Source organism: Ammodytes marinus (assembly GCF_949987685.1).
Source record: "Ammodytes marinus genome assembly, chromosome: 15".
NCBI lineage: Eukaryota > Metazoa > Chordata > Actinopteri > Uranoscopiformes > Ammodytidae > Ammodytes > Ammodytes marinus.
The window spans coordinates 24732474-24749807 of NC_137219.1; the positions used below are offsets into that span (position 1 = coordinate 24732474).

Genomic DNA, 17334 nt, shown 5'->3' on the forward strand with positions numbered 1-17334 from the left:
GTTAAGTGGATTTTTTTTTTACCAAAGAGAGAAGTGGGTCATTTGAGCAAAATAACAATTGCCACTTGTTTTTTTTATAGGTGGTTGTTCTGGCCTTCTTTCAATTACACAACACTATCCATTGATTTTGGTGATGGTGTTTTTTCCCTACCATTAACATGTAATTACATGTCTCTGTTTAGATGTAATGTAGAAAAAGGGTTATTCTCTTCTTGGACCCATTCTCCTTTTTTCATGGGCTCTGTCTCATGAATAAATGCCCAGTTAACATCTCGTAGGAACTAGCTGCAGTGAACTCGAATTGAAGCTTTAAAGGAATAGTTAAAAAAAAATATTTTTAGCTTGTTGCCGGTTTAGTTCCACTATCTATTTGATTCTTAAATGACATAAAGTCCATAGAATAAAAAGCTCAACATAACTTGGTCAATAAACAGCTCACAACAAGCAAGCACACAGGAGTGTTTACTGATGTTGTGAAGTTTATCTTTTGACTGTCGGTGGATGCAGGCTAATTCCCCCATTGACTTGCTGTATTCGAGCTAAGCTAACTAGCGATGAGCGACCTTTGCCCATTTCGTCTTCGAAAATACACACACACACAGTTAAAGTTAAACGAGTAACTTTTAAATATCTTTTAAACAGCCTCATGTTTCCTCTCATAATCATAAATTACCTTTAACAGCAAACGAGACCATCAGTGCAAAGAAAGACGTTTTTATATAGTTTTTATTACTGCATTTGATCTGGTCGTACACCCTGTCCGATTTTCGGTTCACGCGTGCATGCTCTATGGTCACATATCCGTATTGGTCACAGATTTCAGTGTGGCGCAGGAACGTGAATTGAGAAGCCTATCCCTCCTGGTGAGGGAAGGGGAGGGGGAGCCTTGTTTGAGACAGTTGTTTGTCGTCATAATGACCGATAACGGGGCTGAACCATAAAAGAAAAAAAAGAAAATGCAATGAAGAAAAGCTAAAAGGGAGAGTGATAGTCGGGCGGGAGGGCGTTGCCAAGCAACGTATACACAATTTCACGCAGCGAACCTAGACTGCAGTGTTTACTCCTAAATGAATGAGCGGTAGCCTACTAAAACAAAGTTTACTTTGCCTCACCAGCATCATCAGATGACCATTATTCATCTGAAATAGTCATTATTTACAACATAAACACATTACCTCATCGTGATCCATACTAACTAACTGCCATCTCTCGTTCATTCGCTTTGTGTGAGGACACGGGGACTCGTTCAGCTCCGTGAGAGGTGACAATGCATCAACTCATTGCAATCAGGTGTGTTTAGCACTTACTGGCATTAGTTGATGCTGTGTCACCCATAGACTCACGGAGCCGAAAAGAGTCCGGTGCCCTCACACTTTCAACACACGGACACGCACCATATTGCTTCCTGATTATTTGAATCTTGCACTCCCTGCACGAGCTAGAAAACAGCTTCACGACAGCTGGCGTCGTAAAAATACTACCGCTTTTGTTCAAAGGTGTCGCCAACGTGCCGACTTACTCGTAGTAGCTTTAAGGTAAAGGTTTCTGTTACCTTGTCTTCAAACCAGAGAGTAAGGCAGGAATTTTAAAATAAAATTCACTCAAATATTGCATGACGATCAACAAGTGATGCCTGTATTTTCAGACATTTCTTGACTTGTTTTAGTAAGACATGTTAACTACAGTTTATTCATCAGTCAATACATGTTGTGCACATCTCACTTAAAATGGCATTTAAGCACATGGCAAAGCCTATACAAATTCATTCGTTTTATGTTCCATGCAAATAACTATTATTGCTCCAATCAATTATTCATGGTTTATCCTAGAAAGTAAGTAGTCCACACAACAGCTCAATTCTCAGAAAAATACTTGAATTGAGCAAAGGTAGACACAACATTTCGGCCGACAATTTGGCCTTTTCTCAGGTGCATTTTGATGACTGTGACCCGTGAGCCTTATCTAGGATCGTCACATCACATGACCAGAAGGTTTATGCCGCAAAATAATCATACATTCAATTTCTATCTAAAACAACAAAAGTTACACATTTTCAAAGAAATGGACCCATTAACAAATTGTGACAAGAGGATTACAAGCTCTCAAAGATCAAAAGCAGCAGTTTTAAACAGGGTTATTAAGATGACAAAACAATGGCCGCACTGCTGCTCCTGAATATACGGAATGACTTATGTATGAAGTGAACTCACTGATCCTTTGGGTGGCAGGTAGCTAGATGCCTGCTAATCCTTACACAGATTGACATGGGGCCATTTAGAATGACTCTACTGTGGATAGACTCCTACAGCAAGGGAAAAAAAGGAATGCTTATCTGTAAAGAATACATATTTTCACAACAAGTTCAAGGCTGGAAAACATTGCTTTTGGTGGATTCTTCCTTTTTGCCTTTATACCAATTTATAGTCATATATTCCCGTTAATGAAAGTGGCTGATATACATAGCTGTATTCAGAACACAGTTTATGGGGTACGACGATTAGAGAACAAATTGTGGTATGTCACTGTTATTCAGTAGAATTATGCTTCTGGTTCATTTTTATTTTTCGTTCTTTTTTCCTAACATCCTGGTGCCGTCAAGCTGTCTCTCCTCTGGTGGTTTTTGACACTAATAGACATGCTTGCTCCTACTGTGTGTTTTTTTTATATCTTGCAAAGATCGCTATCTAAGTAGTCATTTGAAAAAAAAAAAGCCATGTCTGGACTCGGTGAGATAATTTTGCTTTTTTTTTATGTATATAGTAACCGGAGTCGGGCAGCGGTTCCTAACGGCAACCAGCCTATTGGCTCACAGTGCGAGGCCCTAACCAAACAAGTGTGGACAGACAGTTGAAGAAGGTTTTATGTGCTCTTTTCTTTTCTTTTCTTTTCTTTTCTTTTCTTTTCTTTTCTTTTCTTTTCTTTTCTTTTCTTTTCTTTTCTTTTCTTTTCTTTTCTTTTCTTTTCATGCCACCGTAGCTGTTTAATGCTAATTTCATATTTTTGCTTCCTGCGTTTTTTTCTCGCTGGAGCATCCAGGCTTCTGGAATCACTTAAAGTTTGGTCCTCAGAACGCATCAGTTAAGATGAGCCGCAAGATCACTCTCAGTGGGATTGTCTCATCAGTTGGCTGCAGCAACATTGTGTGTGTGTGTGTGTGTGTGTGTGTGTGTGTGTGTGTGTGTGTGCGTGCGTGCGCGTGCGTGCTTATTTCCTTCTATAGGTGCAAACATGTTGAAGAACTATTTTTTCTTTTACATTGTGTGTACGTGTACATACAATAGACTTCTAACCCTGCTTTTTGTCTGTGTATTTCAGCTGATAGCTCGTTTGAAGAGAGAGATCCAGTCTTTGAAGGAAGAGCTGGCCATGGTGACAGGAGAACAGAGGGATGACCAGCTAACTGTGGAGGAGAGCCACAAGTATGTCGCCTCCTTGGTCTTTGATTTCTGCTCCTTTTAATCCAGTCCGTCTCCTAACATGACACAGACATTATGAACTAAGAAAACTCACTGAGAGCCCTGAGTTAAGGCAAGGCACTGTAAGTGAATAGGGAAACATTTTTAACTTTTATATATCATCATGAAACTTTGCCAGTTGATTACTCACATTAAAGTAATTATTCTTTGTATAACGATCCTTCCAGAGATGTTTGAATGAATATGCAAATGGCACTATCCAACTATAGTACATAAAACTACAGTATTCGCATCTCTTTAAAAAACAAAAATCTAGATGTTGGATCTTTGTTTATTTGTTAAAACAAATACTTTCGAATTTCGATACAGCCTTTTTTCTTTTGCTGAATCAAAATGTTCTATGAACAGGACTTTAAAATGCGTTTTTTCATGCTTGTTTAGAACAAATTGTATCCTTAAATCAGACAATTAACAATATATGCACAAATCCTTTCTTCCTTAATAACCTCCATAATTGTATTTATTCTAGAATGAAAGAAGATGTTATGATGTTATGGAAGCAAAATAGACAGAAATCTCAAAATTTGACTTGCGCTTGAAAAAAACAATGTTTTTGCCTGCCCTGTATCGCCTTAAATCAAAATGTTCTGAAGGGTTGTACAATATGTATTGTGTGTATATTATATATCTATGGTGTGTACATCAAGATTCTGGGTTGGCCCTGGCAGCCTTCTTGGATGTTTACAGTGAGCCTCACACCCAGGGGAAGAGAGCAGACAGTGTTTTTTTTTTGAGGACCATAATTTGCATTCATAATCCTTTAAAACCCAGAGATCCTCCTGCAAATATGTTTTACGATTCATGAGTATTTTGGGGTTTGCCTAAAGTGCCTTTGAGACATAACTTATCTTGTTGGATATGCATGGAGGCTGACTTTAAGCCTGCATTCGCTGAGGCTTAACCAGATCTAATGGACTTTTCCCAGGACTCAAGTTTTTTTCTGCTTTATTTCTCTAGCTCTCACACACAGTGAGTCAGGGCCACAGTTCAGGCCAGAGGTTCCATGGAGGAACTTGGCACATCGCCCGTTCCAGAGGCTGATATATATTTTACTGGCCCCCTCATTCCACCATTTTTTTCTTTTTATTATTTCCTCTTCTCCCCGGGTGTTTATCCACCATTTCCCCCCCCTTGTTTGTGGTCAAAACTCACACAGGGAACCTTTAATGATGTCTGCTTGCGACCACATTCATAGGACATGCTCATTTTTTTTTGCGCTCACTGTTTTCATCTCCTCTTGACTCATCTCCCATTTGTGGGGAGCATCGCACGTATCCTAGCTTTTTTTGTTGTCATGTTTCCAACAAAAAAAAACGCACTTCTCCTCAGGCAAAATACAGATTTTAACAGAATAATTCCACTTTTTTTGGAAAACGATCACATTCTGGGCTCTTGAAGGATGATATGTTTTTTTCTTGCACATGGCAGCCGTAAGGGGCATTCGTTCTCTCCGCAATCAAACGTTGTATCACCAAAAAAAAAAAATGTCTGGCTAGGGCCCTGAAACAAGACCTCTCCGTTTGTTTTAAGTCCTTTTGTCATGTAAACCTAGCGTGTTCCTAGCGCCTAAACACGTAACAGTGGAAAAATGAGGAAAGAAAACCGCACGTCGTGGTCGTGACTACAGTGGATTCCGTCTGGACAGCTTTTGCCTCCTGGTCTTTTCCAGTGGCTTGAAGAAGAAGCCCGGTGTTTGGACTAACGTTCACTGATAGTTTATCAACAGACGGGGGCCCACTGGAACTGGAACACGCGTTTAAGTAAATAGTTGTCTTTGACCAGACCCCGGATTTTTTAAACATTGGAAAGCACATGCTCAAATATAGATCTTAACCGTTTGACTGCCTGTTGAGTGTGAAGGATTTGAACAGGGAATGTGGAATTGGTTATCAAAGTGTGTGTGTGTGTGCTTGTGTTAATTTAGATTGGAAGAGTTAGTCAAGGCCTTCCTGGATGAGCCCGATCCAGATGTGACACTGTCATTGGGGCCGGACATGAGAAAAATCCAGCACTGTTTCTCCCTGCTGAAGGTAATGTATTAACTGTATCCACAGGCATGTCTCCCTGTATATCTATCTATCTATCTATCTATCTATCTATCTATCTATCTATCTATCTATCTATCTATCTATCTATCTATCTATCTATCTATCTATCTATCTATCTATCTATCTATCTATCTATCTATCTATCTATCTATCTATCTATCTATCTATCTATCTATCTATCTATCTATCTATCTATCTATCTATCTATCTATCTATCTATGTATAGCACTTTTCGTACACTAAGGCAATTTAAAGCGCTTTAATATAGAAAGCATATGAAAAACAAAACAGAACAAGAAAATTTGCCGTAACGTGCCTGGATACAAACAACACATAAATAACAATAAAATATATTATCATTCATAAGAAGTCATAGTGTATCTGAAATTCGGAATGGTATAATTGAAAGCAGAGGTGAACATGGATGTCTTTAGCCTATCTTTTAAAAAGTTGCTAGAGTTGGGGCACATGTAGATCTTCTGGAAGTTCTCATTGTGGAAACGCTTAGCAGACTGGTCCCCGGTGATCTGAAAGGTCTAGACTAGGGTTCACAGTATGGAAGTAAGTCTGAGATGAATTAAGCGCTTTGTAAACTAGTAACATTATTTTGAAGGGTAACTCTATGACATTGGTAGCCAATGCAGAGATCTGAGAATTGGTAGTATGTGCTCAAATCTCTTGGTCCTTGCATTTCAGGTTACTATGCTGGTTTCTTGTATGAACATGTTTTCATTCTTCTAATATCTTCAGCATAACAGTACACAGGTGAAGGGCAAAGACAAAATTGTCAAACTGATTTGACCAGTGACGTGACACAACTGCAATGACCGGTCACCTCCTCTGAATAGCTCCCTCTACTGGCCTCTGCTGGGAAATGACTTGCATTTGAATGAACTAAAATGTTCCTTCTTATTTTAATGTGCTCACTATTGCTTTACATGTCGGCTTTTTGATCAAATTGCTCAGGTAGAATTGTATCGCCTTATTTTCCCCACAGAAAAAGCTGACCATGAACACAATATTCAGGCCCCACTAGAAACTATCGGCAACTTTATCCAGTAAAGGCCGACTGTTGATTCTTCCCACAGCCTCCAGTCTAGACGTTTGGTGTTTTGCACTCATTTGCCGTTTTAATTAGAGCCCAGGTGTAACGTGACATGACATCGCTAATGTGTGTGTACGGACCATATTTTCTTAAGAACTGTCACAACAAGTCATACCTTCATACAACACATTTGTCCGAACCTATTTTTCTGTTTCTGTTGTGAGTGCAGTATTTCTAATCATATACATTCGTGCTGAATTCAGTTGAACAATTAGTCAATCAACAGACAGTAAACAGCAGTAATTTACAAGTAGTACAATCCATTTATCATTTAAGGTAAATGATCTAGTAGCCAACATGCAAAACATCGGCCAGTGCCAGATACTTAGCTATGAGAATGTGCTGCTGCTATGTCTCTGTTTTATATCATTGTAAATAGCCCGGTTCAATCAATGTCATATTTGTGTTTCCTGTGTTTTGTTTTTTTTCTTTTAATATAGCCGAGTCGTCTGGACATCATTTTGGGTTTGGCCGCGAGCCCGAACCCACTGACAAATTTGTCATGCAGACTGCTGTGGAAAAAGCTCGGAAATTGCGCATATTTTTTTTGCCCCAATGTTGGTGGAAAAGAGGAATTTCTTAAAGGTTTATGTTTTCAGAGAAAGTCCGATCGGTTCTAGGTTATTTTTTCTTAAATTCAACGTTTTTTTCTAACAGCAGCTCAATGAATGTAGGGGGAAAACACACTGCGGTGCTCACATTTGTTCCTGCACTCATCTCTGTTTTTTTGGCCGGAGCTATTTAGAAGCAGGCCCACCAGAAGCACTTCCAGATCCGTCTTGAATGTCTGTTTATCTCTCCTTCACTTTTGTTATGATCCGCATAAAACTATCTCCTGTTCGGGGTTTACATTCCTCCGAGCATCACCCCAGTCACACTCCACTGGTTCTGTATAGGAATGATTTGGGGAATCTGGTTTGAATTATATATTTTTCTGGCGAGCAGCTCCCTTTCATTTTCAGCTCTCGACTTGTCCCTTGTTGTAGTAGGCTGATGCGTATCTTGCAGTTTCTTATCTTTTCAGCACTGTGAGCTCGGATGATTTAGCGCTGCACAGTTAGCGTGTTGACATGCTGCTCTTCATTTGACAAAATGAAGGAAGCTCAGGCCAGGGATGGGTGCAAACACAGTCATACAGTATACCGCCATAATTAAAAATAGCAACGGCATTTCTTTTTTTTTCATTCTTTCTTTTTTGAGAAATATATTTATTAAGTTTTCAAATTTTACAACACACAGACAAATACAATTATCACACACAAAACAAATCAAAAACAAAGTACAAGCTAATAATAATAATACAGCAGTTATGCTCGGAATATTGCACTGGCATCAAACATGGCAAAACGGTATTTCTTTCATTACCTTCATGATAAAATGTGTTGTGTAATGTGCGGTGCATGCTAATAATGAATGCACTAAGACTGTGTGTCTGTGTCTAGCAGCAGCACCAATGCCTTTGTTTGAAGATGCTATAAAAGAGATGACAGAACACCTGTAAATGATGGAGGCCTAATTTGTCAAATTAAGAACGTGTCAAAAAAAGACAAAGCTATTTAGACGTAGTGCTTAAACTCGCTATGCGTCACGTGACAGCCTCTTCTCAGAAGGGATCATTAGAAAGAAAAGATGGCCAGAGCAAACCAGTTGGTCCCCAAAAAAATGAAACTGTTGCTAGATTTTGTATGGCATCATCAATGTAAAAATGCAGCGTGAAATGTTTAAGAAGTAGACAACATGAGGTTAATTTCCTTTGTTTGGAACGTAGGTTGTATTGAGTTACAGTACATTGTGATGTGTTCAAGCAATCAGTTAAGTGTTAGGTGAGAAACTTAAATACATATACTACATTTGAAGTAGTAAAAGGTATTACCCAACGGTTTATACCGTGTACCCGGGGAGAATTCGGGGAGGGTTTAAGGGGATCAAAAATTGGATACCGCCCATCTCTAGCTCAGGCCAAAACTCCACTCTCTTCTTCACTGTGCTTCCACTGTACCAGCCTCATCCTCTCATCCTCACCTTTCTCCTCTATTGTATCTTCCAAATGTGGAAAACACTCCAAGCCTTCAACATGTTTCACAGCTGTCCATACACCTTGAGTATCATTGCATTTTAAGGCTTACATCGCCCGACAGAGAAAAGTAAAAGTATTCAATTCATGTTTCGGGGAATATCACATGGAATTTAGAATAGCACCACTTTTCCATTCTTGGCATTAGACTGTTGTTTATACTTAACTTTGTTTTTCTCCACCGCAAACTAAACTGTTGTAGAAAGCAAAGCAGGGCTACCTTTCCCTACAAAAATGTATTGAGCTAAAAAAAATAATAATAATCATGGTATTAGGTTCATGGAAATCCACCGACCATGGAACTAAATAATTGTTATCATGAAAAGTCATAAAGAAACCATGACATTTGTGTCAGTTTTAACTGTCATTTAGAAGCATAATTTTAGATTGAACCCAGTTCTTAATAGTTAGTACAAACAACCAGATGACGTTAGGATTTTTTTATCTCATACGTATCGGCAAAAAAAGGGAGAACAAATAAGACAGTCTCTTTTTTTCTGGAATTAAAAGTCAACAATCTCCTTAAATTACAGATAATGTTCATGGAGAAGCAAGATGGAGAAAAACGGCAGAGTGAGTCACCAGGGGAAATGGTGAGGGAAGAAGAAGTTGAAGACAGCCCGGACACTGCAGCAGAAGTGACCAAACTAAAGGAGTGGCTCACGCAGCGTGATAATGAGATCAGTATCCTTTGACATTGGTGCAGCTAGCTTAATATGGGCAAGGACATTTACACTAGTGGACGATTATTTGTGATGACATGATATGAATGGGAGTTAAGTTACTTTATTCGTCAATTGCTACATTGAAATGTGTCTTTTCGCAAGTTACCACACTCCGGAGGGGGTCATAGTGCAGAGTCAGCCGTACAGGGTTAAGTGCCTTGCTCAAGCACACAATGGTAGAAATGGTGGGAAACGTAGATGTAATACTAGCCACCACTAGTCTTACAAAGAACACCCTCCTGTCCGGTGCCGGGGATCCAACCAGCGACCTCATGGTTACTGGTCGGCCCCTTTTCCTCTAGGCCATCCTACCACCACCCCTCCATTCATATGTCTGTGTAGTGCACAGGTGAGGTACATATTGGTAGGGGATTCACATTGTTTCAAATGTGAAAACGTAAATAGAATGAATGTTTTAACATTTCCCTAAATAAGTCTGGAAGAGGCATTTTGTTAAAATCTGAAGTCGGTTAATATATGGGCATGTCCGAAATATTAGTGTAGCCCAGTGTAGCAGTGTGGCATCAACTTTCTTCCTAGCACAGCTTCTTCTTTCGTATGTCTTCAGACCTTCAGTTCGTTTGAGGCGAGCCAGTCCAGCGTCCTATGATGATCAAGGTCAATTAGACCACGTTTGCCGTTCGCGGGCCGGTGTTTGGGGCAACTGGTTAGGATGTGTTCCACAGTTTGTAGTGGGTCTCCACACTCGCATTGGGCACGGTCTGTGATGCCCCACTTCAGCATTGCTGCCCCTAGAATAGTTTTAACAGCTCTCGTCAAAGCATCAATTTACTATACCTGTCCTGGGTTGGTTCAAATGTCCCCGTATTGCTACTGCAGTCGTGTACAGTTCACAGCACAATGTAATGCTGGATACACAGTTGTGTTGATTTAAGATGCAAGGGTTCTTTATAATCTGACTTCAGCAATGACAGTGTGTGCACTTTGTAGAGTGACCGTTAAAGGGCAAGTGAAAAGGTAAAGGTTAAAAAGGGCAGCTTGAAACACAATGCATCAAAAGAGAAAGCACGCTGCTGTCTATACTTTTCCCCCAAGCAAACTCGTGGTGTGAGCATTGACTGCAGTGCATGTAGGGAACTATGCATTCCACACTCATAGCAAACGGGGGAAAAAAATCTGCGAAAAAAATAAATTGAGTAGGTTCAGTTTCAACTTACCCTTGCGTCGGTGTCTGTATCCAGGCCTCACAGTTTAATCATACTTACTGTTGATAGTAAAATCTTCATTAGCAGGAAGATAGTTATCCTAAAGTAAATCTGCCCCATGTTATTTCACGGTTGTATTACAGCGCTTCTTAAAACACATAAATTATGAAATGTAAGCAGCCCCTCGCATTCGTTGCCAGCGTGCCATAAAATACACACGAGATGTTGTTCCTTTCAATGCGTACGCTCCAATAGATCTTCATCTAATGACTGCAGTTAATCATAATTACTATTAATCATAATTATGGGTATTTGTGTGTTGAATATGATATTTCTAATGGCTTTATGGGATTACTCTTCCCTCAACCCCTCGTGCTGCAGCTTGTCATTAGATCGTTGCACATTAGTCGGAAAAATGGAGATGTCTGCTTGATTATTTAGCCACAAAAACTCCCCGGCCCTCCAAAACTAATAGAATATTATCATGCAGCTATTTCCCTCTAGTATTTCTTGGACACGGCGTTTGTAATGTGAAATCCCACCCCCCCTCCCCCCCTCCCCCACACCCACCCACCTCTTTGTAAGATTCTGCCCTCTCTCCAAAAAACGTCCTACACTGCTTTTCAAATGATGAAAATGTAATTTGCCACAATTGGTAGCGTGCGTGTTTAAAAGCTAAATATTTCAGCCAGTAATTCACACAATATTCCGTCCGTGTTGACTTTATGTTTTTCGTTGTCAAGTTTGTATATAAAGTGCAGTGTGAATCCCTCTGTCATGGTGGTCCGTCTGCATCATGTGCTGCAACTCTATAGTTTGGGCTGACCAACCCCGTAGGAGAGAAATCAGAGCCTAGGCTGTGTATTCTTATTTTTGATTTTGTTTTCAGCATACATACAGTACAGACAGGTATACAGTAGTATTGTGAGGACAAAAAGTGATTTTGACAACAGGCGTTCTCCAGAATCACTGACTACACCTTTAGTTAAGGGAGAGTTCCTCATAAAGCAAAAGCATGTATCTCTTCTCTACCCATTGTCCCTGTGTGTTCCCATGCATGGTTGACTCTGACTGGGAGCAACTGGTCATTTTTCCCTTTATCATAGTTCCCTAACATGATGATAGAGAAAGACTGTCCATGCATTGAGATGCCACTTTAAAAAATGCCATAGAGCACTTGTAATTTCCCAAAATTTCTATTATTATTTTTATTGTTTTGTTTATTGTTTGTTTGTCATTGTAGGATTGTTTTGTAAAGTCAAGTCTGAAGTGTGTCTTGAAACTGTACTTGTGCAGGTTTTGTAAGCGTGGAGTTACAATTGAGAAGCACAACATATACCCTCAAAATCGGAGCCCATACATTCATACTACAATTGCCCAGATCACATTTTACTCTTCAACTAGTACATATCACTTTTCAAGCATACAATACATCCCAAGATTGATCCCCTATTTTAAGGTATAGCCATCAGGATATGTCCGTTTGTATGGTGTAAAAATAACTTGGCGGAGACTTAATACCGACTCGAAATACACAATTCATCACGGTAAACACTGCGTCCACTTAGGTCCACTTAGTCCACTGTTAGGAAATAGAAGCTGGAAGGCAAACGATAAGCACACCCGTTCTCATTATAACAACAATCATTCAGTGGTTGTTATTTAGCTGTAAACTATTTATCTCTTTGTCCTAAATGTTCTGACTATGCACATTTTACCAAGATTGATAGTCCTACATGATTTCTGGGACTTCATTTGTATTAGTTACATTTTTCTCTGCCACTTAGACCTGCCACAATTTTGTTTTCTTTGTGGATTATCTTTTTATTTTCCCCAAAATTCTACACAATGGTCTCATGTTACTCTATAATGGTCAGTAGATTGAACATACGGTAGGACAAACAAGCCAGTCTTTAAATGTAGCTTGGGGGATCTACCATTGAAACGCTTGTCAGTAGTAAGCTGTCCATCTATTGGACTAAACAACTCAAGAGGAGCATGGGAGTTCATATTTTCTTACAATGGCAGTGATCCGGGGGACATTACGTGTCAACATTGTCAGTTAGCAAAAAGAAAGATGAATGCTCTTTTGTGTATCCAAGAATAAAGCTTTGGCCAATAATATGAAGTCATAATTGCAAGAGTGATATTGTACAGATGTTCTCTCACAGTGTGTTTACTGCATTGAAAGGGCTTTTCCCCTGGATATTGTTCAGTATGATTTGCTACGTCAAGACATTGTCTCGTAGATGTCGAAATACAAAGCTAACGTACTGAGCTAGAGGTGTTTATTCTCATTTTAAATAGTGATAGTTGGATACGCACATTGAATTGGGTTGAATGAACAATAAGTAGAGTGAATCACTTTTGAACCTCAACGTTTGAAAGTTGTATATCCTCTATATGTCTCTCAACAAGCTGGATATGTAATCATCATTACCGGTCCAATTCCAGAACCCATGAATATAAATATATATAGACCTGTACGTCAATCGGTGCCGATTGGGAGCTTTCAATTGTTTAGTTACCAGTTTCTGTCACTTGATTGTGACTTTGTTAGTCAGCTGTGCTTCTCATCCACTTTAGGCTTTGTAAAAATGATTTGAATCCAAAAATGTGTAGAATGTCTAGTGGTCAAACATCCAAATGCCAGTTTACAGTTTACGGCCAGCTTCAAACTTATTTTTGCATACGTGCTGAGTGACTGAAAACATCTACATTGGTGCTTGGTACATGGCTGTGTAATGAGCTGATTAGAACTGAGTGGTAGGGCAGAGCTTTGTTTTCAAAAAAGTTAGTAAGTAACATAAAGTATCTTATTTTTATTGGAAGCAATATTGAGTATTTGCTTCTGAGAATCTGTAAGCTATCACATGTATGGTACGGTAAATGGAAATTGGAGCATTTTGTGGCACCACTGAGGTTGACATTGTACCTTTGCCAGCTGTGGGCATTTTTTAAAAATCATATCCTACAATGTCTGCTATGGACAGTATAAAAGAGTGACAAGAAAGAGAGAAGAAATTATTAAAATAATTTAAAAAAAAGCATGTGAAGCAGCCGACAGATCTAGTGTGCAACCCCCAAGATCAATTTTCATTATATAATAAAAGTCTTAGGGCCACATCCACTAAGTATGGATTGCGTGCTAATAGCTCCATGAATTGCGGCGAAATAGAGCCCGCAATCTGCTCCCTTTTAGCACCATATCTAATTATTGCAAACAACAAAGGCTGGTGAACAGGAGGCTGAAGTAAGGACTTGTATGAAGCAATGACATTCTATAGGACGCACATAGGACACAGTTATACGTCTCTGTGAAACTTGGCTTCGAGGTCATTTGGAATTGTGTTGGTGGGTTTGGATTTTTGGCAGTTTTTGAAATGACTGCACGCTTGGTTTGACTGGAAACTGTAATGGGAGACCTCATGTTATTCTTCCCACTGACATCCCCTTTGTGTTGGCTGACAGGAATATAAATTAACGTCTCCGGCTCCTTTTCAAAATGACGTCCATTCATCATCCGACATAATGACATTCGGACTCTTTTCCCTCTTATTGAACATCCCAAATGATCTGCTGACCGCCGCAGTTTAAAGTCTGGCCACAGCTGGATGTCTGCTAATCTCATGATAGGAACAGACTCATGTGTTGCCATCTAAATTATGGGTTGTGATTAGGGCAACCAAACGCACGTCCATATACTGTATAGTAGAAAAACAGGCGCATAGTTCAAGAGCTGAATGAATATACAATGAATTGTAATGTTTTATTCAAGTACGTATATGAAGATCTAAAACGAAGCATATTTCTTATAGTGACTTTTGCTAAGCTATTGCCTCTCTTAAACTGCTAAACCGTGGCAATGTTTTGATTTCTTGCTCTCTGTTGAAATCTTAAAAGCAATCTTGGCGACTTTCTGTAAAAAATTGTCTTGATTGCATTTTTTCTCAATACTGTTATCCCATGCAATTCTTCACGCAATTACAAATTTCCCTCGGTCGGCATTTCAGGATTGCGCAAAAAACAATTTGCGTCTGCTAGCAGTGCAGAAACAAACAGCAGCGTGCTCCTGTTATACAGTAAAACAGTCACTCTACTGTCATGAGGCAAAGCAACCTGGCGCCTATTTGATCATCAAGTTTTCAAAGGGCTGAACGATTCTCTGCTGTGTGCATTTTCATAGAGAGATATGTGAGGCCAGCTGAAAGCAGTTTGAACAACCAGGCAGTGGATCAAATAAAGAATGGCACTGTAGAGTTGGAAAGCAAAGCCCAGTGCATTATTACAGTATACATGACAGAGGAAACCATTATAGTCAATTGTCCTGACGCATGGAGACGTTGCATATGGTGCTCCGAAACGTGCCATGGCAATAACACTGTGCGAACAGGAATATAAGTGGCATTTTTTTCTCCCTTTCGGCCCTCTCTCTCTCTCGTTTACCGCTCAATACTCTCTGTTACACTCGCACAGGCGCACGCAAACTTGCTGACATATCTACACTCCAAACTCAAGTAGACAAACACACAGACAGACAGACAGACACTGAACCTCATCAGTGAGGAGAAAAGGTTTCTGTGGAATCTTGGTAAGAGTCTCTCCACAGCCTCCCTGGCTCCTCTTCTTCTCCTCCCCACTGATTCATCCCAGAACTGTCACATCTTTCCCAAGCCCTGCAAGGTCACAGCCGAGCACATGTCAGCACTCTGCCGTTATCAAAACGCCCACAGTGAAGCACACTGCCTTTGAGGAAGTCACTTATGGATGTGAACCCTTTTACTGTATATTGTCACTATGGGACTCATTTTCATGACATAACTTTTAAGATGTGTGCAATTCATTATCTTTAATTTGTAATGAACATTTGATTTTTGTTCAAGTTTTTGTCTGCACTACTGTAACAACACAAACTCCCTTCAGGGATGAATAAAGTATCTATCTATCTATCTATCTATCTATCTATCTATCTATCTATCTATCTATCTATCTATCTATCTATCTATCTATCTATCTATCTATCTATCTATCTATCTATCTATCTATCTATCTATCTATCTATCTATCTATCTATCTATCTATCTATCTATCTATCTATCTATCTATCTATCTATCTATCTATCTATCTATCTATCTATCTATCTATCTATCTATCTATCCATCCATCCATCCATCCATCCATCCATCCATCCATCCATCCATCCATCCATCCATCCATCCATCCATCCATCCATCCATCCATCCATCCATCCATCCATCCATCCATCCATCCATCCATCCATCCATCCATCCATCCATCCATCCATCCATCCATCCATCCATCCATCCATCCATCCATCCATCCATCCATCCATCCATCCATCCATCCATCCATCCATCCATCCATCCATCCATCCATCCATCCATCCATCCATCCATCCATCCATCCATCCATCCATCCATCCATCCATCCATCCATCCATCCATCCATCCATCCATCCATCCATCCATCCATCCATCCATCCATCCATCCATCCATCCATCCATCCATCCATCCATCCATCCATCCATCCATCCATCCATCCATCCATCTAGACTTTGTCCAAATGAAGTACCAGTAGAGTCCTTATCTGAGTGCCTACAGGTATCCTAGTCAAGATGTTGAAGAAGGAGAAGAAACGGGCGCAGGATGCTGCTGCTCAGCTGGCTAACATCACCAATGGCCAGAGCCTCTCCTCACAGAATACCTCCAGGTCGTCCACTACGCCACAGCTGAGGGAAGGAAGGGAGGACAGCCCCTCAGCCGAGCACAGGGGACCAGCTGTACAGTACAGGATAAAAGGTAAACATTCTAAAGAAATCTGTTAGTTTTTTTCAGTTTACAATATTTTAAATGTTTTTTTTTTGGTAGCCTTCAGATGTGTTGTGATAAAATACAAAGACATGATGGACTGTGACATAGTTTGGATTATGTTGTGCTGCATTTTGCGTCTTTGTGATTGTGTTTTTATCAATTTAGGGAAAAATAATGAGGGCACACTTAAAGGGTTGGGTCAGTCTCGCCATGTAGATAACCTTGGTTTTATTATGCTGGAGCCATTATGTTTACAGGTTGTTTCTGTAGGTCCGTCTGTCTTTCCATCCTTGTGAGAGTCTTGTGTCTTGTGAGAGCAATATCTCATGAACGCTTTGACGGATTTTCTTTGTTTGCACGAATGTCCACTCTGACTCAAAGCTGAACTGAATAGATTGTGGAGGTCAAAGGTTACTGGGACCTTACATATTGTGACGTCACAGAGACCTTGTACCATTTTGTAGCTTCTTATATTAACTGTGTTTGTGTCGGTCTCTCTCTTCCCTCCGCTTAAACCCATGCATTTCAGGTATGAGGCTATCATCGGCATTGCACTGTGTGGCTGCTCACTGCTACTAACTACTTAAGAATGTGTCAAAAGTATTCCATTGAGACTAATTACCTACTGTATACATTAAGCTTAAATGTTCCCAGATGTGTTGGCTCCATTAAAGGTGACAGTCAGTCTCTCTCTGACCCTGGAAGAAGCACTGACTCGATGATGAATTAGTCCCTGAGAGTGCAGACAGGTGATGTTGCTCATTTGGAATGTGGGCAGCCCTTTGCGGTCATGCTGATTTGTCTTGTGTGCCTGTCTGCCCGTGGGGAATGACAAAATCCTTGATTTCTGGATTTTTTTTTTGTACACTGCATGGTAAATAGTCTGTTTGACATCCCAGAGTTCCCT

General features: G+C 40.0%; 1 protein-coding gene across 1 annotated transcript in view; it reads left to right on the forward strand.

Moving 5' to 3' along the window:
- The window catches only part of kif6 (kinesin family member 6), a gene marked incomplete at both ends in the record, with an annotated part of 73630 nt that overhangs the window by 23612 nt on the left and 32684 nt on the right, over positions 1-17334 (forward strand). Inside the window, 4 exons of the mRNA XM_080042740.1 lie at positions 3316-3419; positions 5401-5506; positions 9237-9387; positions 16218-16415. Of these exons, the coding sequence (XP_079898866.1) occupies positions 3316-3419; positions 5401-5506; positions 9237-9387; positions 16218-16415 (559 nt within the window). The remainder of the gene's footprint in view (positions 1-3315; positions 3420-5400; positions 5507-9236; positions 9388-16217; positions 16416-17334) is intronic.